We start from the raw sequence: 27,577 nt of genomic DNA on the forward strand, positions 1-27,577 counted from the left end.
ATTAAAATTAAATTTAAAAATGTTAGATACAAAGAAGAAATTCTGGGCCTTTCCCGAAAGAACCAACCCGTTAGATTCAGGGAGACAGTTCTACAGTTCTTTGTGGACCTTTCACAACGTAGCCTTCAACAAAGAAGGGAATTTGCTCCTCTAACACAATGACTAAGACTCAAAAGAATACCTTATCACTGGGGATTCCCCACCCAACTTATGGTAATCCAGGATGATATGCGTCTGATATGCAAAAACACTGCAGAGATTGCCGATTTCTGTAAAGCTCTGAACCTAGAAGCACCTAGCCTACAGACCCAGCCTGATCCAGGTCAATCCAATGACCTTGCCCGGGAGCCACAAAATCACTCCAGTGGATGGGACACAGCGACTAATAAGCAGAAAATAGTTGCTTCCTCTTCCTCCTCGCCTACCCTGGAACCAAGAGCACCACGAACAAATAACCCTAGATCTCCCTGGCACAGACACTGACTTCCTTCGTCAGGGAATTCCTATACCTAGATGACTCCCCATGTGGCAAAACTGAACATATGCAGACAACCATTAGAGGCCTATCTCCTACACAGGTATGGACATACCATAGACACACTTGAACAATTTCCTCCCGACTAAGAGCACAGATCTATTACACCCGGCCGGGACTGTGTGAGTTACCCTAATAAAGGAATCCACTTTAAGATCTGGCTCCCTGGGATGGGTCTATAAATACAAATATGGATTACCGGTTTATGTTTTACCGGGGATCAGGTTTCCAAGACCACCGTATATATATTTATGTTACGCTGTTAGTTTGTTAGCTACACAATGGCTGTTTAGTATTAGATTTTCTACTCCTTTGGGAATGGATAACTTAATATGGCTAAGGGGTTGCCCCCCCCCCAACAATTGTTATTGTTAATATATTACAACAGACACTTCTCTTTTCCCTTAAGTGTTTTCGGGAAAATAGCGTGGCGGTTGGAGGTGTCCCTTTGTGGCCGCATCCAGCTGCGGCGACAATGCAGGTATTTACTACCTGGCCCTGAAATGTTAATATGTTTTTTGTTTGTTAAACAGGTTCTCACTGTAACTAATGTTTTTTTGCTTTTGGCTCCACACACTATGAGGATACAGTTCACATTTACTATGGTAACTAATCTTCGCAAACTTAATCTCCTTACTCAAAATGTTAAGGGATTTAATTCACCCGGTAAGAGACATAAAGCACTGTCAGACTTGGCTAAACTGGGTGCAGACATTGTCTTCTTACAAGAGACCCACTTTAAATACCTCAAGGAACCCAGGTACTTAGGCACACAGTACACCCAACACTACCATAGCTTAGCTAAGGTAAAGAAGAGGGGAGTCAGCATTCTAATCCGTAAATCAATCCCCTTTAGAGGATAGATACTTGGGAATCTCTGGCCTAATGTTTGGTAGACCAATAACCTTACTGAATATTTATGCCCCAAATACAAACCACCTTTTTTTAAATCTCTGTTCAGTAAATACCTTGAAATTTCGAAAGGGACTGTCTTCGTGGGCAGTGACTTCAATTTTCCACTAAACCCCAAATTAGATGCATCTAATCCGAAGTCTATGCCCTCCAAAAAAACACTAATTACCTTTGGAAAGCCCTGAAAGATAACAATCTATACGATATATGGAGATTTGTTCACCCTACATGAAGGGATTATACCTTTTTTTTTCTCACCCAAATCACTCCTATAGTTGAATAGATCATATTCTTACGAATCAGGCTGGTTTATCACTGATTACCAACTCCAACATTTCCGCAACAACGTGGTCAGACCATTCGGCAGTTGAAGTGATATTCCATTGGCCTAACACATTGGTTTCCCCCTTTAGCTGGAAACTAGATGATTCGATCCTTAGCAACCCTACTTCTCAAGAAAAAATAACTATTGCGTTACAGGAATATTTTTCACTTAACATAAACTTAGTTTCAGACCCGTATATGCTCTGGGAAGCACATAAATACACAATTAGAGGGGAACTAATCAAAATTAAATCTCAAATACACACCTTAGCCAGGCAAACATATACGACCCTAACAACTAAGTTAACCATGGCAGAACTCTCACATAAACAAGATCCTTCAAATATTCATATTTTGGAGGAGACCGTGCTCCTCCGTAAACAACTTAATGACTACCTATCTATAAAGCAACAAAAGAAACACATAAGAACTAAACAACAACTTTTTTATTATGAAGGGAACAGAACAGGTAAACTACTGGCTTGAGCCCTCAAGTGAAAAAGACTTAAGGCTTACATTCATGAGATTAAAAGACCAGACAACACTACAGTTAAAACTACTCCTGATATCCTAAAGCAATTCCATGAATACTACTCTAGGCTTTACAACATTAACCCATCAGAGAGTGTAGGGACGAATAACCTTAACCCCACAATCTTAGAATATTTAAATTCTTGTAACATTCCAAAACTCGATGAAACACAAGGAGCAGACTTGAAATCTCCAATATCCCCTACAGAAATCACATCTACCATAAAACAACTTAACAAAGGAAAATGTCTGGCTCCTGATGGTTTCTCAGTGAGATACTACCTAACCTTCTACTAATCCCTTCCCATCTTCTATGCTGGAGGCACAAACCAGGGAAAACTCCAGATTGTCCGGCTAATTTTAGGCCTATCTCCTTATTAAATGTAGATGTAAAGATTTACGCTAAAATACTGGCCGCCAGAATGAACAAGATTCTCCCCTCCCACATACACTTCATTTAAGATGGGTTTACCCCAGGCCGTGAGGCACGGGATAATACTACCAAAATTCTTAACCTACTTGAATATTCCTCTCTACACCAAATTCCCTCGATAATAGCATCTATGGATGCAGAAAAAGCTTTTGATAGGCTAAATTGGAATTGCCTCAGGCAAGCACTTCTAAAATTTGGATTCCCAGAAATTTTTATTAACAAAATATTTGCCCTCTATAATAACCCTAGCGCCAAAATTGCCTTAAATGATACCTTATCAGCCCCCTTCTTTATCCTTAATGGCACCCGTTCAAGGGTGCACGCTTTCACCTCTTCTCTTCGTTTTTTGCCATGGAGGTCTTAGCCTCCAGAATCAGACAAAATGATAACATTCGCGGACTCCACATAGGCCCCCGGGAATACAAAATAACCCTTTATGCAGATGACATTTTGCTAACCTTATCATCACCTATCCACTCACTGCCTTTCCTCATGGAGGAACTTTCCGTCTATGGCATTCATTCCAATTTCAAAATTAATTCAAGTAAATCTGAATTCTTATGCACAGCCCTTCCCCTATTGGACATTCAGAAGATTGAGTCAGAATACAAATTTAAATATAAAAAATAAATCTATAAAGTATCTAGGGATACATTTATCCACTGATATACAGGTTCTGTTATCTTCCAACTACGATACACTATTCAAAAACATACAAGAGCTATGCTCTTGGCAAAATAAAAATCTATCGTGGATAGGGAGGATTAGTGCCCTTAAAATGTCAGTTTTGCCCAAAGTACTGTATATATTTCAAACACTTCCAATATCCACACCAGACTCCTACATATTATCCTTACAAAATCTATTTAATACGTATATATGGCAGAATAAAAGACAGAGAATAGCAAAGAACACCATGTATCGTACCAAAGAGAATGGTGGCTTAGGAGTCCCTCATTTACAATATTACAGATGGGCCGGGTTCCTTACGCGGACCATGGACTGGTATAAACCCCCCCCCAATAAAGAATGGGTTCTTTTTGAACATGCCTTAGCAGGAGTACCCCAATTGGGTAGTTACTGCTGGTTACCCACCCAACAGAGGCAATTTGACCCCCACCTTTCAAAACTGACAGCAAAAACTTATAAAATGTGGGATAAACACCTAGTAAAAATTTCTACCATTTCCACAAATCCATCACCCCTAACCCCTCTTTTTTCCAATCCAAACCTTTTGTTTCCTAATACACTAAACTTGGCACACACCCTCACTTTAACATCTATGGCCCCTTACTATGATGTTTTGACGTCAGGCAAAATAAAATCTAGTGCGGACCTACCAGATTTTCATACAGGGGTTTTCAGCCATTGGTTCAGACACCAAAAACTGAAACATTTCATAGACACCCATAATTACAAAAAAGCTTCTACTAAGACCCCTTACAGCTTATGAAACATTATGTCACTCCAACTCTCCTAGAAGGGGTTCTTTGTCACTATCATATAAATTAATTTTATCACATCACTCAAGAAACCTACCTTCCTACACAAGTAAATAGGAATCCGAGCTTCAGACCTCTTCTCTTCTGAAAGACTGGCCCCCGAATATTTCCAAATATGACAAAATCTGTATCATCTATGCAAGTTATGGAAATGAATGTTAAGTTACTATACAGGTTTTACCTCACCCCATCTAGACTAGCCACCATTTTTAAAACCTCATCTCCTGACTGCTGGAGGGCATGCGGTAACCCCGGTACCTTCTTGCATATTTGGTGGGATTGTCCCATCATAACTCCCTTCTGGTCCCAGTTAATTAAAAAAGTCATAGGGATTTCACTACCTAGGGAACCGACAGTTATCGTATTTAATAAATTCCCGAAAGTTAATTGCAAATTAATACTTCAGCTGTTATTTATAATGGTTAATAGTGCAAAACGCCTGATCCCACAACATTGGAAACAGCCAGTCTCCCCCACTCTCACCATGTGGAGGGGTATTGTCTCCTCCACGTTAATACTAGAGAGATATCATTTTGTTCTCACTAAAAGACTGGATGATTACCTATCAATCTTTTTCATTTGGGAAGATTATCTAGCCTCCTTTAGGAACCCTTCCTAAACACCTAGACATGGGAGGAACCCAACTCAGATTTTGCCTTCTGTTCTCCCTCCTTCTCTGTGTATCCCTTGTATAACAGGCCCATACCTTGCTATAGTATCTAGACAATAATTAATGAATATTAAAGTATCCTCACTGTCCTATTTTTTTATTTTATTTTTAAAATAAGCTGTGGAGCCGCTTGTTTTGTTCCTTATTTTATTCTACTCAAGCTTGGTTTGATGTTACTACATATTTTTATTGTACCAATTATGTATCATCTCGAAAATGTTTGTAACTCCAACTGTGTCATTTTTCGATAAAGATATTTTTTAAAACAAAAAATAAAATAAAAAAAATGTATGCTTACATGATAAATCCATTTATCTCATGTTGGTGAGAGTCCACAAGCCATTACTCATTGTATTCAACTCCTAGAAAGCTCTTGGATTGTTGGGTATCTTTGCCACCTCCTAGTGGCCAGGAGTAATGTCTTGTGGACTTTCACCACCTTGGCACATATTTTCCAATTCTAAAATATAGGTTGGGACTGCAGGTGAATCTTGTGAGGGCCACATATGACTCCTGGATAATAACTTGCCCATCACATTCTTAGATTCCATAACCCTAGAGTCTACACCAGCCTCTTATATCTCTTTGTCACTGTAAGTCTATTCACTAGTAATGAAGATATGAATGAGCTACAGTGCATCAGCTCTGCAGATTAATACTACAGAGTGGAAATTAATGGAATGCTGCTCTCTTATTTTCTTACTGCAAAGTTATGTCAGAGTTCATACAGAGTGAAATTAGCTAAAAATTACAAGATGAACCAAGTCTTCAAGTTGATTGCAATGGCATTGAATTGAAGACCCTGCAAAAAGCAGTGCGAAACGGTTTTAAATTGAAACAGCCTCATAGTAAGATGTTCAAAAGTCATTTGCAGAAGATGAAAATTCTATTTGTGTTGCATATTGGAAGACATGGAAAAAAAGAGTGGACCTTATTAAAAAGCACTGGAGAAGTCACAGTGTGTGTGTATTAATGTGTTAGAGTGAGTGTGTGTGTGAGGGCGTTAGTGTCTTTGTGTGTGCGAAAAGAATGTGTGTTAGAGTGTGTGTGTGAGAGGGAGTGAGTGACAGAGTGTGTGTTTGTGTATTAGACTGAGAGTTTGTGTGTGTTAGTGTGTGAGAGTGTGTGTGTGTGCGCTAGTGTCTTTGTGTTTGTGAGAGAGTGTTTGTGTGTGAGAGTATGTGTGTTAGAGTGTGTGTGTCAGAGTGAGTGAGACTGTGTGTGTTAGTGTGTGAGAGCGTTAGTGTCTTTGTGTGTGAAAGAGTGTTTGTGTGTGAGTATGTGTGTGTGTGTGTGTGTGTGTGAGAGCGTTAATGTCTTTGAGTGTGAGAGAATGTTTGTGTGTGAGAGTATGTGTGTTAGAGTGTGTGTGTGAAAGAGTGAGTGAGACTGTATGTGTTAGTTTGTGACAGATTGTGTGTGTGAGAGCGTTAGTGTCTTTGTGTGTGATAGTGTTTGTGTGTGAGAGTATGGGTGTGTGTGAGAGCGTTAGTATCTTTGAGTGTGAGAGTGTTTGTGTGTTAGAGTATGTGTGTGTGTGTGAGAGTGTTAGAGTCTGTGTGTGAGAGTGTTTGTGTGTGAGTATGTGTGTTAGAGTGTGTGTGTGAGAGTGAGTGAGACTGTAAGTGTGTGACAGAGTGTGTGTGTGTGAGAGCGTTAGTGTCTTTGTGTGTGAGGGAGTTTGTGTGTGAGAGTATGTGTGTTAGAGTGTGTCAGAGTGAGTGAGACTGTAAGTGTGTGTTAGTGTGTGACAGAGTGTGTATTTGTGTATTAGACTGAGTGTGAGTTAGAGTGTGTGTAAGTTAGAGAGCGTGTGAGAATATTAATATCTATGTGCGAGTTTGTGTTTATGTGCTATTATATACAATGTATACTAGTCTATAAACATTTTTTTTGCTGTGCTGTGCACGGTGCAAGAGTGTTAGGGTTTGACCTGAACTAAAGGTGGCAACCCGAGAATAATGTCTTAGCTTTCTGATCACTTCAATAGGATCTCAAAGAGTCTTGCACTACAACTAGACTCAGCTGCATTTTCCTGTCCATTTAAAAATGAGCATTTTTAAACAGTTTTCCACCAAGCTCCCTCTCTCTAGCACTGTAAAATGAAGAAATAATATGCTTTGAAAGTGATTTATGAGGGAGCCTAAATTGCCAGATTTACAAAGAAGTATCTTGGATCCGGAGAAAACCCCAGGAGCCGAGTCAAAAATGAGTCTGAGCTTGATTTAAAAGGCTCTGTTTCTGACATGACATTTAATGTGTGTGCAGTGAGACCCACATGTCCCTAATAAAAGGGCTTTACATTTTAAATAGGAGGCGCATGCTGTGTGTATATAAATATACGTGTGTTTTTTTTTATCCTGCAGAATCCATAACCTTTTCCATTAGCCCATAACGCTAACCGCAAAGGAAGTTTTACATGCAATAAAACTTCCAGCATAAAAATAGTTTTTTTATTATTAAACTGGCTAGTGGTGGAGAGCTGGGCTCGGAATGAGATGAATGTATTCAGACATAGTTATCTCGTTTACTATAGGGTGGAAGCCAATTGCAGCTCCCAATATACCACACAGATCGTCATAATATGGTCAACTTGGCTGAGATGTAAGAGGTGTTGGTTTGGTACTATATTACAAAAGGTCTATTTGTACTACATAAAACCTCCAATTTCCTAGTAAAACTAAATAAAATATTGAAAGGAGTTTTGCTTCTCAATTCCTTAAAGGGCCATTATAATCGAAAAAACTACATGCTTTAATCCGTTAGTCATGTGACTAGCGCTGCTGATTGGTTTAGCAGCGTTTTCCCCTCAGGAGCAGTGCACCGCAAGTCCTGAGCGGTATTTCTACTGTGTGTTTAACCCCACAGCAGAGATTAAACACACAGTGCTGCAGGGATGATAGTCTTAAAATGATATGCTCTAACAGATTAGAGTATGTAATCTTTCAACTATAATGGCCCTTTAAAAATATACTGACTGTACTTAAAAATATTCTGTCATCTAGTTGCATCTAAACGTTTTTTTCTTTTTTTCAATGAAGAAAAAAAAGTGATGAGATTAAAAAGTAAGGAAATAACTAATTCTGCCCTAGGTTTGCACTGAATAGTGTATAATACATTGCTGGACTAAATATTTGCTTACCATTAATACTACTGCTTCATTAACATGATTATTAACTGGTTTTATAAAAAAGTTAAGCGTATAACTCATTACAATAATCTATAAAGCTTTTACACAAATAAAATATGATAATCAGAATTCTTATTTGTAATTACAATTAAGGGTTTTGACATTAAAAATAATTAATGTTTCTTTGTGTGTGCACATTAATCTAAAATCACGTGTCTATTCTACTGCATTAAATAAAGTGCCAAGAACCAACAACTGTATAAAATAATATATATATACTTCAGTAAATGTCCAAACGAATTTCCAAGTAACGCTAGGGTTCACAAAATGGCGTACAGTAGTGTGGAAACAATATAACTTCCAGACTGTTCTATATTATTGTTTTATCTTTGGTATATACTATGCATTAGAGTGGTGTGTGAGTCATTTTAGAGCTATTGAGGATTTTCAGCTAACTGCGGGATATTTTTTGCTTTTATGCTTCGAAAATCTTGTGAAAAGCTCCAGCAATTAAAGAGTTAATGCGTATTGCCTTGTCTCCACGTTTTACAGCACTGGGGAACAATGTGCACGTTTATGCAGTCTTTGCCTGTCTAATTGCTATTAGTGACAATTACAGGGATCCGTGCAGAAATTAACATGAGAGCAAGAACTAATTGTGGTGTATTTTCTGCAGTATTGATGGCCCCCTGCCTGCTGTTTGAAAATGTACCAACAGAAATCAACGTAAAGGAAAACAAAACATCTCATTACACCATCCTCCTCCAGCAGCTGACCCAACGTGATAAACTAGTCAAACACAATGTTTTACTTTGCTAAATGGAACCTTTAGATTAAGTTGTGTTAAAATCCACATTAAAAAAAAAATCTTTATTTACAAGACAAGCAGACACCAAGCGTTGACATTATGTTGTTATTAAAACACTTGAAATAGAAGAAACATCAGAATTTTAGAAAGGCAATTTTTAGCTTGAATTCTGTTTATTATTATTATTATTATCATCAGTAATTTGTAGAGTGTCAACAGGTTCCGCAGCACTATGAAGGGTTTTGGATGTAAAGCAGAGACACTATTGCAATATAATGCTCACAAAAAGCCTCAAAGACCTTGCGAGATTTCTCTCCATTTCCGGCGAGTTTATGATTATCGGACCCTTGGTTCTAACTCCATAGGTGTCTTTTGGCTGGGACCAGGGGGGGCACCTACATAATGGTTGGCCATGTGTGTGTGTGTATTATTTATTTCCCTCCTATTCTTGCACACTGTTTTGGAATATGTTAGCTTGTTAGCTTCAGGGTTGTTAACATTTAATTAAAGTATTGCCCTTTTACCCTTTTTACCCTTAGCTCATATGATCAGGTGCCCTTGTACCAGATGATGCTGGGAGTAATGTTGTAGAATCAGAAAGCAATTAAGTGCACTCTGTATCTCATTTCAGTAACAGTGTGTAGGCACATAGTCATTGTCTGTACTTGTTACCACTCTATGTATTAAAAAAGGATGTAAACAATTAAATATATATGTAACAGTTACTGTATCTGCTATCATACAGAACATTAGCTATTTTTATACACAGTTTAAAGGGACAGCCAATAAACAAAACAATAATAGCAAAAAGTATTGTGCTGTACATATATTGTTCTATATTTTCGTGTTGTATAAAATCAATCAGTTTAAAAAAAAAAAAAAACACAACAAACAAACAAGGATGAAATAAGCCACGCTCTTAAGCACAGGGGGCAGTCATGTCTGTACCAAAGTACGCGTGTTCTAGTGTCAGTGCACATGCTCAGAAATGCAAGCAATATCATGCATGACACCACTGACCCTTTAACATTCACTCTGCACATATCCAATAGCTGTGAAAGAAAAACAAACATTTACTTAGGTTTAGGCGTAACGGCCCGTTGTACTGACTGATCTAATATATGTCTTTAGAAATGTGTTTTTATGCTAGTATTCTTGCTATTTTATGTTCACTTTCAGAATAAAATACAGAGGTGTTGCTATAAAGATATATAAATGTGCTTTATAAAAATCTAGTGCAGTAAGTACTCACATTATTTTCCTTGGGTTTTACAACCTTCATAAAGGCACCTCTTGCTACGGCTTCTTCCCGTTCCTTCCTCGTCACCTTCCTGGCATCCAGAAACTTCAGTTTAGGAAGCTTGTTGAGGACAAAATACCTGAAAGAGAAGGTATGAGATCAGCAAAGTGTGACTGTCATTGTCTGGCCTGGAACTGACTTCTATGTGGATCAATGTGTGTGCAAGTCAGTGATCGCTTCTTACCCAGAATCCTCTGGTCCAGGAGGAACCGTGGTTAGTTCATGGTTTTCTGGGGGAAATTGTGCAGATGGGCTATACATTGATCTGTTGTGTGTCACTCAAGAGAATGCAGGGATTTCCCCCCCCATCATATTCTGAGACTGGTTAGGATGCCCTTTACCAGCTTTATCAAACAGAAGTCACAGTCTGCATGTGATATTTCTCTTAGTACCCTTCAAACTCTGCTATGCTTAAAAGAGGCCTAGAGCAGTACTGCACTGGTATGAGGGAACCTGTGTTAAAACTGGATAAAAGGGGAGACATTGTTTGCATATCCTTACCCAGAATCCTCTGCTCTAGAGGGGAAACGATGATAGTTAATGGTTTTCTGGGGTAAAATGTATATATAGGCTATACAATGGATCTATAGTGTATCTCCTGCTCTACCAAATATTGCTCCCCCCACCATTTCCAATCCATCTGAATTCAATATATGGCAGCTCAGTGATGTCTGATTTCCTTGTCAAAACCATTACAATTTATAAGAAAAAGCTGCAGTTTGAGATAGTAAAACAAACTGAAATAAAACTTTCCAATGTATTTATATTATCTAATTTACTTTGTTCTTTTTGTATCCTTTGTTGAAAACATACCTAGCTAGGCTCAGGAGCCACTATAAATTAGTGGCTGCACACATATGCCTCATGTCATTGGCTCAAAAAAGGGTAAAGTGATGATCAAATAGACTATAACCCCTAAATGCTATAACCCAATAAGTTTATGATCTCCCAAGACACACACTAGAAATGTATTAGAAAAGGAGAAAAAATGGGAAGCACTAATTAGCTGGGGTTCTGAATATAAGGGACTAGTATAGCTTTCCTTAGTATCTAATATATATACAGGGAGTGCAGAATTATTAGGCAAGTTGTATTTTTGAGGATTAATTTTATTATTGAACAACAACCATGTTCTCAATGAACCCAAAAAACTCATTAATATCAAAGCTGAATAGTTTTGGAAGTAGTTTTTAGTTTGTTTTTAGTTATAGCTATTTTAGGGGGATATCTGTGTGTGCAGGTGACTATTACTGTGCATAATTATTAGGTAACTTAACAAAAAACAAATATATACCCATTTCAATTATTTATTTTTACCAGTGAAACCAATATAACATCTCAACATTCACAAATATACATTTCTGACATTCAAAAACAAAACAAAAACAAATCAGTGACCAATCTAGCCACCTTTCTTTGCAAGGACACTCAAAAGCCTGCCATCCATGGATTCTGTCAGTGTTTTGATCTGTTCACCATCAACATTGCGTGCAGCAGCAACCACAGCCTCCCAGACACTGTTCAGAGAGGTGTACTGTTTTCCCTCCTTGTAAATCTCACATTTGATGATGGACCACAGGTTCTCAATGGGGTTCAGATCAGGTGAACAAGGAGGCCATGTCATTAGATTTTCTTCTTTTATACCCTTTCTTGCCAGCCACGCTGTGGAATACTTGGACGCGTGTGATGGAGCATTGTCCTGCATGAAAATCATGTTTTTCTTGAAGGATGCAGACTTCTTCCTGTACCACTGCTTGAAGAAGGTGTCTTCCAGAAACTGGCAGTAGGACTGGGAGTTGAGCTTGACTCCATCCTCAACCCGAAAAGGCCCCACAAGCTCATCTTTGATGATACCAGCCCAAACCAGTACTCCACCTCCACCTTGCTGGCGTCTGAGTCGGACTGGAGCTCTCTGCCCTTTACCAATCCAGCCACGGGCCCATCCATCTGGCCCATCAAGACTCACTCTCATTTCATCAGTCCATAAAACCTTAGAAAAATCAGTCTTGAGATATTTCTTGGCCCAGTCTTGACGTTTCAGCTTGTGTGTCTTGTTCAGTGGTGGTCGTCTTTCAGCCTTTCTTACCTTGGCCATGTCTCTGAGTATTGCACACCTTGTGCTTTTGGGCACTCCAGTGATGTTGCAGCTCTGAAATATGGCCAAACTGGTGGCAAGTGGCATCTTGGCAGCTGCACGCTTGACTTTTCTCAGTTCATGGGCAGTTATTTTGCGCCTTGGTTTTTCCACACGCTTCTTGCAACCCTGTTGACTATTTTGAATGAAACGTTTGATTGTTCGATGATCACGCTTCAGAAGCTTTGCAATTTTAAGAGTGCTGCATCCCTCTGCAAGATATCTCACTATTTTTGACTTTTCTGAGCCTGTCAAGTCCTTCTTTTGACCCATTTTGCCAAAGGAAAGGAAGTTGCCTAATAATTATGCACACCTGATATAGGGTGTTGATGTCATTAGACCACACCCCTTCTCATTACAGAGATGCACATCACCTAATATGCTTAATTGGTAGTAGGCTTTCGAGCCTATACAGCTTGGAGTAAGACAACATGCATAAAGAGGATGATGTGGTCAAAATACTCATTTGCCTAATAATTCTGCACTCCCTGTATATACAGGAGAACAGGATGTTAAATAAAATTGTTTACTAGACACAAAAATATACAATAAATATACAATGTTAAACATTTGGCCACAGCAAGCAACTATATATCATAAAAGCGATATTTAGAATTAAGGCACAATCAATGTTATCCAAATATTTAAAAACAAATATATTTCTAATGTGAATCCAAATGCCTGCAATAAATTGCTGTCTGCAATAAACTTCAGTCCCGTGTGTGTGAGACTCGAGATGTTGACTAAATCAGTGTAATTAGCTGCTGATAGAATTTACTCATACCCGACCTCTGGTTTCTGCACGGCTTCAGCTTTTACAATGTGTAGTTTTACTTCACACAAGTAAAGTGTTCTGGCATCTCCCTGAGCCTGCCTATCCGGATGAATGAGTGGAAGTCTTTTGAATCTTAGGAATCGGATAACGTCCTTTAAAGTTTGTAGTAATGGAAGTGCACTTAGCACAGTGGGGCTAAGTTTACCCCAAACTATTCAGACCAAAACAGGTAAAAACTTCTACGCGTTTTGGCGTTAATGCTACGCATTTATCAAGTGGAATATCTGTATGATCTTAGTTGGTTCCTTATATCCATCTCTTAAAGTCCTCCCTTTTTTTCATGATTGATTTTCCTTAAAGAGCAAGATACACTTCTGTTTAGCACTTCAATGGCAGACTCTTAATTCCTCATTTGAGTCTGTTATATTTATATTGAGTAAAAAAGTGGTTTTATCCTACTTAATGGTTAATACAAATAATGAATCAATCGGTAATAGTAAATAGTAAACAGCAGAACATAAAAAATAGTATCTAAAATATTACATAATAGTATACAAACGAAAAAATAAAATGTTTAAAATCAGAAGGACATCTATACAGTCGATTATGTACATACTATAATTTATGTACAGACTATAATTAACCCATTCAATATTAAATTAGTATTCTAAATGTTAAAGGGACACCGAACCCAAATTTTTTCTTTTGTGATTCAGATAGAGCATGACATTTTAAGCAACTTTCTAATTTACTCCTATTATCACATTTTCTTCATTCTCTTGGTATCTTAATTTGAAATGCAAGAATGTAAGTTTAGATGCCGGCCCATTTTTGATGAACAGCCTGGGTTGTTCTTGCTGATTGCTGGATAAATTCATCCACCAATAAAAAAGTGCTATCCAGTGTACTAAACCAAAAAAAAAAACAAACAAAAGCTTAAATGCCTTCTCTTTCAAATAAAGATAGCAAGAGAACAAAGAAAATTTGCTAATAGGAGTAAATTAGAAAGTTGCTTAAAATTGCATGCTCTATTTGAATCACATTGGGTGTCCCTTTAATGGATAGGAGTTCATATAAAAGGGTTAAGGCCTAGTTCCGCATTAAGACCTGTAGGTGTTAATGTGTTGAATTTGAAAATTAGTTCTGCCTCTCTTAGAAAGGTTTTTCGCTCTTTTGAAATTAGTTCTAGGGTAATCTTCTATTTCATCACTTAAAAGTGGATCTTTCTTTATGATGTGCCAGTGTTTGTTCAAAATTCTCATTATTAGCTTATTGGTGATAAATGCTGGCCCTTTCTGTATATCTTTACCAATATTTTCAGATCTTTTGTTCTTGTGTTTTAATAAATCAGACCCATTTGTTTTACTTGCAAATTTCCTAGCTTGTTGTACCGTATCCATATTATAATCTCTGTCTTTAAATTTGTTTTCTAAAACTTCTGCCTGTCCTTCAAAGTCACTAAATTGTGTGATTTTTTTTCTAATTCTGAGAAATTGACCCTTGGGGATATTTTCCACCCATCTTTCAAGGTGACAGCTTTCCCAGTGTACATAATTATTTGCATCAACATGCTTAAAGAAAGTCTCTGTAATAATTTCGTACAAATGGTATAATTTTAAGTTTTACATCTAGGAAACTTATTTTTCTCTGCTTTGTTCATGGGTGAAATTTAATCCCCAATTATTTTTATTTATAGCCTCAAGGAATAGTTCTAATAGTTCCACATCACCATTCTAAATTAGGAAGATGTCATCGATATAGCGCCTATAGGGCACAAGGTTTGCGCCCCATGGGGAATTTATAATGTGTTCTTCTTCAAATAGTCCAATGAATAAATTGGCATAACTGGGCGCACTCCTTGTGTCCATAGCCGTGCCTTTTAATTGCAGAAAACAAAACTCACCATTGAAATCAAAATAATTATTGTGAAGGATAAAAGATCTGTTCTGTTCTCATCTCGTAATCATTATCTAAGAAATGTTTTACCGATTTTAAACCCAATTGGTGGTCAATATTTGTATATAATGAGCTGACATCAAATGTCACTAAAATTAATTTGTTTTCCCATTTTATACTTTCTAGTAAGTTAAAAAAAAGTCTGTACTATCTTTGAGATATGAGAGTAGAGTTTGGACATAACATTGCACAAATTTGTCTACATATTGTGACATATTTGAAGTGAGTGAACCTATAACCGATATAATTGGGCGGCCTGGGGCTTGGTCAGACTCTTATGGATTTTGGGTAAATAATAGAAAATAGGGGTCCAAGGGTGTACAATATTAATAAATTTATATTCTTCATTACTAATAATACCCACTGACTTGGCATTATCTATTATATTTTTTTTAAAAAATGGTTATTTGGGATTTTGCTGGATGCTTACTCAGTTTCTTATAAGTATTTTTATCCATTAATAATCTATTTGCTTCTGTGACATAATCGTTGGTATTTAAAATAACGACACCTCCGCCCTTATCTGCGGGTTTAATAGTGATTGTATTATCTTTTAATTCATTTAGGTTATCTTTTTCTTTTTTTTTGTTAAATTATCATTTATTTTCTTAGTACACACTTTTGTACATCCTCCTTAACCATCTTCTCAAATAGTTCTATATATTTTCCTTTGTCTTGCACAAGGTAGAAATTTGATTTAGGTTTTAGTATAGTGTGTACAAAATCCTTCTTAGTCTCTACATTTTCTCTAGTAATTTTTTTCTCTAGTGAGGTGTTTTGGAAATGTCTTTTTAAAGCCAATTTCCTTACGAATTTGTTCACAATTTATTAATATTGTACACCCTAGGACCCCTATTTTCTATTATTTACCCGAAATCCATAAGAGTCTGACCAAGCCCCCAGGCTGCCCAATTATATCGGGTATAGGTTCATTCACTTCAAATATGTCACAATACATAGACAAATTATTGCAATCTTATGTCCAAACTCTATCCTCATATCTCAAAGATACTACAGACTTTTTAAACTCACTAGAAAGTATAACATGGAAAAACAAATTAATTTTAGTGACATATGATGTCAGCTCATTTTATACAAATATTGACCACCAATTGGGTTTAAAAGCAGTAAAACATTTCTAAGATAATGATTACAAGATGAGAACAGAACAGATCTCATTTATTATAGATTGCATTTCATTTATCCTTCACAATAATTATTTTGATTTCAATGGTGTGTTTTTTTCTGCAATTAAAAGGCACGGCTATGGGCACAAGTTTTGCACCCAGTTGTGCCAATTTAGTCATGGGACTATTTGAAGAAGAACACATTATAAATTCCCCATGGGGCGCAAACCTTGTGCACTATAGGCGCTATATCGATGACATCTTCCTAATTTGGAAAGGTGATGTGGAACTATTAGAACTATTCCTTGAGGATATAAATAAAAAACATAATTTATGTAAGAACTTACCTGATAAATTCATTTCTTTCATATTAGCAAGAGTCCATGAGCTAGTGACGTATGGGATATACATTCCTACCAGGAGGGGCAAAGTTTCCCAAACCTCAAAATGCCTATAAATACACCCCTCACCACACCCACAAATCAGTTTAACGAATAGCCAAGAAGTGGGGTGATAAAAAAAGTGCGAAAGCATATCAAATAAGGAATTGGAATAGTTGTGCTTTATACAAAAAAATCATAACCACCACAAAAAGGGTGGGCCTCATGGACTCTTGCTAATATGAAAGAAATGAATTTATCAGGTAAGTTCTTACATAAATTATGTTTTCTTTCATGTAATTAGCAAGAGTCCATGAGCTAGTGACGTATGGGATAATGACTACCCAAGATGTGGATCTTTCCACGCAAGAGTCACTAGATAGGGAGGGATAAAATATAGACAGCCAATTCCTGCTGAAAATAATCCACACCCAAAATAAAGTTTAATGAAAACATAAGCAGAAGATTCAAACTGAAACCGCTGCCTGAAGTACTTTTCTACCAAAAACTGCTTCAGAAGAAGAAAACACATCAAAATGGTACAATTTAGTAAAAGTATGCAAAGAGGACCAAGTTGCTGCTTTGCAAATCTGATCAACCGAAGCCTCATTCCTAAACGCCCAGGAAGTAGAAACTGACCTAGTAGAATGAGCTGTAATCCTTTGAGGCGGAGTTTTACCCGACTCGACATAAGCATGGTGAATTAAGGATTTCAACCAAGATGCCAAAGAAATGGCAGAAGCTTTCTGACCTTTTCTAGAACCGGAAAAGATGACAAATAGACTAGAAGTCTTTCGGAAAGACTTAGTAGCTTCAACATAATATTTCAAAGCTCTAACAACATCCAAAGAATGCAACGATTTCTCCTTAGAATTCTTAGGATTAGGACATAATGAAGGAACCACAATTTCTCTACTAATGTTGTTGGAATTCACAACCTTAGGTAAAAATTCAAAAGAAGTTCGCAACACCGCCTTATCCTGATGAAAAATCAGAAATGGAGACTCACAAGAAAGAGCAGATAATTCAGAGACTCTTCTGGCAGAAGAGATGGCCAAAAGGAACAAAACTTTCCAAGAAAGTAATTTAATGTCCAATGAATGCATGGGTTCAAAAGGAGGAGCTTGAAGAGCCCCCAGAACCAAATTCAAACTCCAAGGAGGAGAAATAGACTTAATAACAGGTTTTATACGAACCAAAGCTTGTACAAAACAATGAATATCAGGAAGATTAGCAATCTTTCTGTGAAAAAGAACAGAAAGAGCAGAGATTTGTCCTTTCAAGGAACTTGCGGACAAACCTTTATCTAAACCATCCTGAAGAAACTGTAAAATTCTCGGAATTTTAAAAGAATGCCAGGAAAAATGATGAGAAAGACACCAAGAAATATAAGTCTTCCAGACTCTATAATATATCTCTCTAGATACAGATTTACGAGCCTGTAACATAGTATTAATCACAGAGTCAGAGAAACCTCTTTGACCAAGAATCAAGCGTTCAATCTCCATACCTTTAAATTTAAGGATTTGAGATCCTGATGGAAGAAAGGACCTTGCGACAGAAGGTCTGGTCTTAACGGAAGAGTCCACGGCTGGCAAGAGGCCATCCGGACAAGATCCGCATACCAAAACCTGTGAGGCCATGCTGGAGCTACCAGCAGAACAAACGAGCATTCCTTCAGAATCTTGGAGATTACTCTTGGAAGAAGAACTAGAGGCGGAAAGAGATAGGCAGGATGATACTTCCAAGGAAGTGATAATGCATCCACTGCCTCCGCCTGAGGATCCCGGGATCTGGACAGATACCTGGGAAGTTTCTTGTTTAGATGAGAAGCCATCAGATCTATTTCTGGGAGTTCCCACATTTGAACAATCTGAAGAAATACCTCTGGGTGAAGAGACCATTCGCCTGGATGCAACGTTTGGCGACTGAGATAATCCGCTTCCCAATTGTCTATACCTGGGATATGAACCGCTGAGATTATACAGGAGCTGGATTCCGCCCAAACCAGAATTCGAGATACTTCTTTCATAGCCAGAGGACTGTGAGTCCCTCCTTGATGATTGATGTATGCCACAGTTGTGACATTGTCTGTCTGAAAACAAATGAACGATTCTCTCTTCAGAAGAGGCCAAGACTGAAGAGCTCTGAAAATTGCACGGAGTTCCAAAATATTGATCGGTAATCTCACCTCCTGAGATTCCCAAACCCCTTGTGCCGTCAGAGACCCCCACACAGCTCCCCAACCTGTAAGACTTGCATCTGTTGAGATTATAGTCCAGGTCGGAAGAACAAAAGAAGCCCCCTGAATTAAACGATGGTGATCTGTCCACCACGTCAGAGAATGTCGTACAATCGGTTTTAAAGATATTAATTGAGATATCTTTGTGTAATCCCTGCACCACTGGTTCAGCATACAGAGCTGAAGAGGTTGCATGTGAAAACGAGCAAAGGGGATCGCGTCCGATGCAGCAGTCATAAGACCTAGAATTTCCATGCATAAGGCTACCGAAGGGAATGATTGTGACTGAAGGTTTCGACAAGCTGAAATCAATTTTAGACGTCTCTTGTCTGTCAAAGACAGAGTCATGGACACTGAATCTATCTGGAAACCCAAAAAGGTTACCCATGTCTGAGGAATCAATGAACTTTTTAGTGAATTGATCCTCCAACCATGATCTTGAAGAAACAACACAAGTCGATTCGTATGAGATTCTGCTAAATGTGAAGACTGAGCAAGTACCAAGATATCGTCCAAATAAGGAAATACCACAATACCCTGTTCTCTGATTACAGACAGAAGGGCACCGAGAACCTTTGTAAAAATTCTTGGAGCTGTAGCTAGGCCAAACGGCAGAGCCACAAACTGGTAATGCTTGTCCAGGAAAGAGAATCTCAGGAACTGATAGTGAGCTGGATGAATCGGAATATGCAGATATGCATCCTGTAAATCTATTGTAGACATATAATGCCCTTGCTGAACAAAAGGCAAGATAGTCCTTACAGTTACCATTTTGAATGTTGGTATCCTTACATAACGATTCAATATTTTTAGATCCAGAACTGGTCTGAAGGAATTCTCCTTCTTTGGTACAATGAAGAGATTCGAATAAAACCCCAGCCCCTGTTCCAAAACTGGAACTGGCATAATTACTCCAGCCAACTCTAGATCTGAAACACATTTCAGAAATGCTTGAGCTTTCACTGGGTTTACTGGGACACGGGAAAGAAAAAATCTCTTTGCAGGAGGTCTTATCTTGAAACCAATTCTGTACCCTTCTGAAACAATGTTCTGAATCCAAAGATTGTGAACAGAATTGATCCAAATTTCTTTGAAAAAACGTAATCTGCCCCCTACCAGCTGAGCTGGAATGAGGGCCGCATCTTCATGTGGACTTAGAAGCTGGCTTTGCTTTTCTAGAAGGCTTGGATTTATTCCAGACTGGAGATGGTTTCCAAACTGAAACTGCTCCTGAGGATGAAGGATCAGGCTTTTGTTCTTTGTTGAAACGAAAGGAACGAAAACGATTATTAGCCCTGTTTTTACCTTTAGATTTTTTATCCTGTGGTAAAAAAGATCCTTTCCCACCAGTAACAGTTGAGATAATAGAATCCAACTGAGAACCAAATAATTTATTACCCTGGAAAGAAAGGGAAAGTAGAGTCGATTTAGAAGACATTTCAGCATTCCAAGTTTTAAGCCATAAAGCTCTTCTAGCTAAAATAGCTAAAGACATAAACCTGACATCAACTCTGATAATATCAAAAATGGCATCACAGATAAAATTATTAGCATGTTGAAGAAGAATAATAATATTATGAGAATCATGATCTGTTACTTGTTGCGCTAAAGTTTCCAACCAAAAAGTTGAAGCTGCAGCAACATCAGCCAATGATATAGCAGGTCTAAGAAGATTACCTGAACACAGATAAGCTTTTCTTAGAAAGGATTCAATTTTCCTATCTAAAGGATCCTTAAAGGAAGTACCATCTGCCGTTGGAATAGTAGTACGTTTAGCAAGGGTAGAAATAGCCCCATCAACTTTAGGGATTTTGTCCCAAAACTCTAATCTGTCGGACGGCACAGGATATAATTGCTTAAAACGTTTAGAGGGAGTAAATGAATTACCCAAATTATTCCATTCTCTGGAAATTACTTCAGAAATAGCACCAGGAACAGGAAAAACTTCTGGAATAACCACAGGAGATTTAAAGACCTTGTCTAAACGTTTAGATTTAGTATCAAGAGGACCAGAATCCTCAATTTCTAAAGCAATTAAAACTTCTTTAAGTAAAGAACGAATAAATTCCATTTTAAATAAATATGAAGATTTATCAGCATCGACCTCTGAGACAGAATCCTCTGAACCAGAAGAATCATTAGAATCAGAATGATGATGTTCATTTAAAAATTCATCTGGATAACGAGAAGTTTTAAAAGATTTTTTGTGTTTACTAGAAGGAGGAATAACAGACATAGCCTTCTTAATGGATTCAGAAACAAAATCTCTTATGTTATCAGGAACACTCTGAACATTAGATGTTGTTGGAACTGCAACAGGTAATGGTACTTTACTAAAGGAAATATCTGCATTAACAAGTTTGTCATGACATTTAATACAAACAACAGCTGGAGGAACAGCTACCAAAAGTTTACAGCAGATACACTTAGCTTTGGTAGTTCCAGCACCAGACAGCGATTTTCCTGAAGTATCTTCTGACTCAGATGCAACGTGAGACATCTTGCAATATGTAAGAGAAAAAACAACATATAAAGCAAAATTGATCAAATTCCTTAAATGACAGTTTCAGGAATGGGAAAAAATGCCAAAGAACAAGCTTCTAGCAACTAGAAGCAATGAAAAATGAAACTTAAATAATGTGGAGACAAAAGTGACGCCCCTATTTTTGCTTTTGGCGCCAAAATGACGCCACATCCGGAACGCCGACATTTTTGGCGCAAAAGAACGTCAAAAAATGACGCAACTTCCGGCGACACGTATGACGCCGGAAACAGAAAAGATTTTTTGCGCCAAAAAAATCCGCGCCAAGAATGACGCAATAAAATGAAGCATTTTCAGCCCCCGCGAGCCTAACAGCCCACAGGGAAAAAGTCAAATTTTTAAGGTAAGAAAAATGATTGATTCAAATGCATTATCCCAAATATGAAACTGACTGTCTGAAAAAAAGGAATGTTGAACATTCTGAGTCAAGGCAAATAAATGTTTGAATACATATATTTAGAACTTTAAAAAAGTGCCCAACCATAGCTTTAGAGTGTCACAGAAAATAAGACTTACTTACCCCAGGACACTCATCTACATGTTTGTAGAAAGCCAAACCAGTACTGAAACGAAAATCAGCAGAGGTAATGGTATATATAAGAGTATATCGTCGATCTGAAAAGGGAGGTAAGAGATGAATCTCTACGACCGATAACAGAGAACCTATGAAATAGACCCCGTAGAAGGAGATCATTGAATTCAAACAGGCAATACTCTCCTCACATCCCTCTGACATTCACTGCACGCTGAGAGGAAAACCGGGCTCCAACCTGCTGCGGAGCGCATATCAACGTAGAATCTAGTACAAACTTACTTCACCACCTCCATAGGAGGCAAAGTTTGTAAAACTGATTTGTGGGTGTGGTGAGGGGTGTATTTATAGGCATTTTGAGGTTTGGGAAACTTTGCCCCTCCTGGTAGGAATGTATATCCCATACGTCACTAGCTCATGGACTCTTGCTAATTACATGAAAGAAATAATAATTGGGGATTAAATTTCACCCATGAACAAAGCAGAGAAAGTATAAGTTTCCTAGATGTAAAACTTAAAATTGTTAACAACGAAATTATAACAGAGACTTTCTTTAAGCATGTTGATGCAAATAATTATGTACACTGGGAAAGCCATCACCTTGAAAGATGGGTGGAAAATATCCCCAAGGGTCAATATCTCAGAATTAAAAAAATTGCACACAATTTAGTGACTTTGAAGAATAGGCAGAAGTTTTAGAAACCAAATTTAAAGACAAAAGTTATAATATGGATAAGGAACAAGAAGCTATGAAATTTGCAAGTAAAACAAATAGGTTTGACTTATTAAAACACAAGAACAAAAGATCTGAAAATATTGGTAAAGATATACAGAAAGGGCCAGGATTTATCACCAATTACAGTGAAGATCATAAGCTAATAATGAGAATTTTGAACAAACACTGGCACATCATAAAGAAAGATCCACTTTTAAGTGATGAAATAGAATATTATCCTAGAACTATTTTCAAAAGAGCGAAAAACCTTAAATCCATTCTTGCTACAAGCCAATTCAAAACAAGTAAACTAAGGGATATAGACCTGAAGGGGAACACAACATGAGGCTTCTATCCATGTCATGATTGCAAGGCTTGCAAACAGTAATAGAACAAAAACAGTTAAAGAAACGAAAAGCACATACGAACATGTCATTAGGAAAAACATAAGATGTAAGGACAGGAATGTGATCTATATTATACAATGCTCATGTAAGGGGAGGACTTTAAGAGATAGATATAAGGAACCAACTAAGAACATACAGATATTCCACTTGATAAAGGCGTAGCATTAACGCTGAAATGCGTAGAAGTTGTTACCTGTTTTTGTCTGAGTAGTTTGACGTAAACTTAGCCCCGCTGTGAAGTGCACTTCCATTACTACAAACTTTAAAAGACTTTAAAGCACGTTATCCGATTCCTAAGATTCAAAAGACTTCCACTCATTCATCCGCTACCCGGATAGGCAGGCTGGTGATCACATGAGTTCAGAGCAAGTCACATGACCAAAGACCGTGGAACCAGGAGAAGCGCAGGTACGCCAGACGAAAGCGATCACTGTCTCAGGGAGACGCCAGAACACTCCAGCCTACACTGAGAGGTACCTGGTAATACAGAGCGGGTGGTCTTGAGTGAAGTAAAACTACACATTGTAAAAGCTGAAGCCGTGCAGAAACCGGAGGTCGGGTATGAGTAAATTCTATCAGCAGCTAATTACACTGATTTAGTCAACATCTCGAGTCTCACGCACACGGGACTGAAGTTTATTGCAGACAGCAATTTATTGCAGGCATTTGGATTCACATTAGAAATATTTGTTTTTAAATATTTGGATAACATTGATTGTGCCTTAATTCTAAATATCGCTTTAATGATATATAGTTGCTTGCTGTAGCCACAGTTTTAACATTGTATATTTATTGTATATTTTTGTGTCTAGTAAACTATTTTATTTAACATCCTGTTCTCCTGTATATATATATATATATATATATATATATATATATATATATATATATATATATTAGATACTAAGGAAAGCTATACTAGTCCCTTATATTCAGAACCCCAGCTGATTAGTGCTTCCCATTTTTTCTCCTTTTCTGTCATTGGCTCCCCAGGTGTATTCAGCTAGCTCCCAGTAGTGCATTGCTGCTCTTGAGCCTACCTTTCAACAATTAATGGAAAATTATTAGAGCATACTGTATATGTCACGCTCGGCCGCCGGGAAGCTCCGGCGGCCCTCCTTGCGTGCTTGGTTTCCACGGCGACGTCTAGCTCGGCTGAGCCGTCCCCTTCAGCTGACGTCAAGATTAGGCTTCATATTCCGGGCTTCCGGTTTCTTCGGTGCCCGTTTGTTTGTTCCTTCGTGGCTCCTATGTGTACCATGCTGCGTTGACCCTCAAACTGCCGGATAACCTGTTGCCAAACTCTGCAAGTACTGACTACTCTGTGTTAACCCTCAAACTGCCTGATAACCTGTTGCCAAACTCTGCAAGTACTAACTACGCTGTGTTAACCCTCAAAATGCCTGATAACCTGTTGCCAAACTCTGCATTACTGACTTTGCTGTGTTTAACCCTCAGACTGCCTGATATCAAGTTGCCAGATTCTGCATTACTGACTTCGCTGGGCTTAACCCTCTTATTGCTTGATTTCAAGTTACCAACTCCTGCATTATTAAATGTTTCTTGTTTAACCCTCCTTCTTTCTGAGTATAAGTTGTCTACCCCTGCATTCCTGGTTCTGTGGAGGACTATTCCTGAACTGCCTGAATACAGCTCCCTATTCAGAAGTCTATCTGGATGATATCTAGAATTCCTTTTCTCTTCCCAGAGGACTCAGACCAACACTGCTCCATATTGTGAGTACCTTGTTTTATAGAAGTTGTCGTGGGGTCACGTCCTGGATAAAGCTCAGAGTGCAAGGGTGTTGTTTAAGTTCGCCCTAGCATTTGGGTCTTCTTCTGGACAGTTCCTAACCTGACAATATAGTTTTTAAATTTCTATTACCAAACATTTGTCTCTTACTCCTAATATGGTTTGTTGAAACCAAGCTCCTTTCCATAACAGCATACTGAGGTAGGCTCAGAAAAGTGCATGTGTCTTGAGCACTATATTAACGTTACAAACAGTCTTTTGCCCATATAGTGCTAAAAAAAAGTGCATATTCCTGAGCCTACCTTAGTATGCTCTCATAGAAAGGCACTAAGTACCAAAACAAATAGGTAAATTATAACATAAATAATAGGAAAGCTTTTTAAAGTTGTACACTCTGCCTGAATCATGAAAGTTTAATTTTGCCTTCCACATCCCTTTAACATGTAAGTGAAGCGCAAGAACTCTACCATTGGAAAAAAAGGATGCAAACAGACAAGATATGGCACTCAAAATAATCTTAAATGGGTTTTCCAGGAATAAAGGCCATACGTTTTGAAAAGATGAAAAATCCTACAAAAGCTTCTATCTGATCCATTAGAATATTAAACTAAAAGGGGTATTTGTGCATCACAAAACACACAAGTATTGAATAGTGTACTGTGGATTAACGCAGGGAAATTACTTTAAATTGAACTTGATATTAAAAAGGCATATGAGGCATCTTGTACAGAAATTCTGATGAAATGGAATAGGGAACATAAAAGTTTTTTAGAGAAAGTAAAGACACACAGAACAGCACTATGTAGATTATGTATGTAGTGTGATCTATATGGTGACAAGTCATGTGATGACTATAAATGTAACTGTATTTATGCATTATGTATGTAGTGTGATCTATATGGTGACAAGTCATGTGATGACTATAAATGTAACTGTATTTATGCATTATGTATGTAGTGTGATCTATATGGTGACAAGTCACGTGATGACTGTATAAATGTAACTGTATTTATGCATTATGTATGTAGTGTGATCTATATGGTGACAAGTCACGTGATGACTATATAAATGTAACTGTATTCATGCATTGTGATCTATATGGTGACAAGTCACGTGATGACTATATAAATGTAACTGTATTTATGCATTATGTATGTAGTGTGATCTATATGGTGACAAGTCACGTGATGACTGTATAAATGTAACTGTATTTATGCATTATGTATGTAGTGTGATCTATATGGTGACAAGTCACGTGATGACTATATAAATGTAACTGTATTTATGCATTATGTATGTAGTGTGATCTATATGGTGACAAGTCACGTGATGACTGTATAAATGTAACTGTATTTATGCATTATGTATGTAGTGTGATCTATATGGTGACAAGTCACGTGATAACTGTATAAATGTAACTGTATTTATGCATTATGTATGTAGTGTGATCTATATGGTGACAAGTCACGTGATGACTATATAAATGTAACTGTATTTATGCATTATGTATGTAGTGTGATCTATATGGTGACAAGTCACGTGATGACTGTATAAATGTAACTGTATTTATGCATTATGTATGTAGTGTGATCTATATGGTGACAAGTCAGGTGATGACTGTATAAATGTAACTGTATTTATGCATTATGTATGTAGTGTGATCTATATGGTGACAAGTCACGTGATGACTATATAAATGTAACTGTATTTATGCATTATGTATGTAGTGTGATCTATATGGTGACAAGTCAGGTGATGACTGTATAAATGTAACTGTATTTATGCAATATGTATGTAGTGTGATCTATATGGTGACAAGTCACGTGATAACTGTATAAATGTAACTGTATTTATGCATTATGTATGTAGTGTGATCTATATGGTGACAAGTCATGTGATGACTGTATAAATGTAACTGTATTTATGCATTATGTATGTAGTGTGATCTATATGGTGACAAGTCATGTGATGACTATATAAATGTAACTGTATTTATGCATTATGTATGTAGTGTGATCTATATGGTGACAAGTCATGTGATGACTGTATAAATGTAATTGTATTTATGCAATATGTATGTAGTGTGATCTATATGGTGACAAGTCACGTGATGACTATATAAATGTAACTGTATTTATGCATTATGTATGTAGTGTGATCTATATGGTGACAAGTCACGTGATGACTATATAAATGTAACTGTATTTATGCATTATGTATGTAGTGTGATCTATATGGTGACAAGTCACGTGATGACTATATAAATGTAACTGTATTTATGCATTATGTATGTAGTGTGATCTATATGGTGACAAGTCACGTGATGACTATATAAATGTAACTGTATTTATGCATTATGTATGTAGTGTGATCTATATGGTGACAAGTCAGGTAATGACTGTATAAATGTAACTGTATTTATGCATTATGTATGTAGTGTGATCTATATGGTGACAAGTCAGGTGATGACTATATAAATGTAACTGTATTTATGCATTATGTATGTAGTGTGATCTATATGGTGACAAGTCACGTGATAACTGTATAAATGTAACTGTATTTATGCATTATGTATGTAGTGTGATCTATATGGTGATAAGTCACGTGATGACTATATAAATGTAACTGTATTTATGCATTATGTATGTAGTGTGATCTATATGGTGACAAGTCACGTGATGACTGTATAAATGTAACTGTATTTATGCAATATGTATGTAGTGTGATCTATATGGTGACAAGTCACGTGATGACTATATAAATGTAACTGTATTCATGCATTATGTATGTAGTGTGATCTATATGGTGACAAGTCATGTGATGACTATATAAATGTAACTGTATTTATGCATTATGTATGTAGTGTGATC

At 37.3% G+C, this 27,577-nt stretch overlaps 1 protein-coding gene across 1 annotated transcript in view; it reads right to left on the reverse strand.

The window, feature by feature from the left end:
* Nucleotides 1–27,577, reverse strand: part of LRMDA (leucine rich melanocyte differentiation associated) — a 608,495-nt gene that overhangs the window by 391,961 nt on the left and 188,957 nt on the right. Inside the window, exon 5 of the mRNA XM_053692887.1 lies at nt 10,098–10,224. Coding sequence (XP_053548862.1) covers nt 10,098–10,224 — 127 coding nt within the window. The remainder of the gene's footprint in view (nt 1–10,097; nt 10,225–27,577) is intronic.

This window comes from Bombina bombina, chromosome 9 (assembly GCF_027579735.1).
Source record: "Bombina bombina isolate aBomBom1 chromosome 9, aBomBom1.pri, whole genome shotgun sequence".
NCBI lineage: Eukaryota > Metazoa > Chordata > Amphibia > Anura > Bombinatoridae > Bombina > Bombina bombina.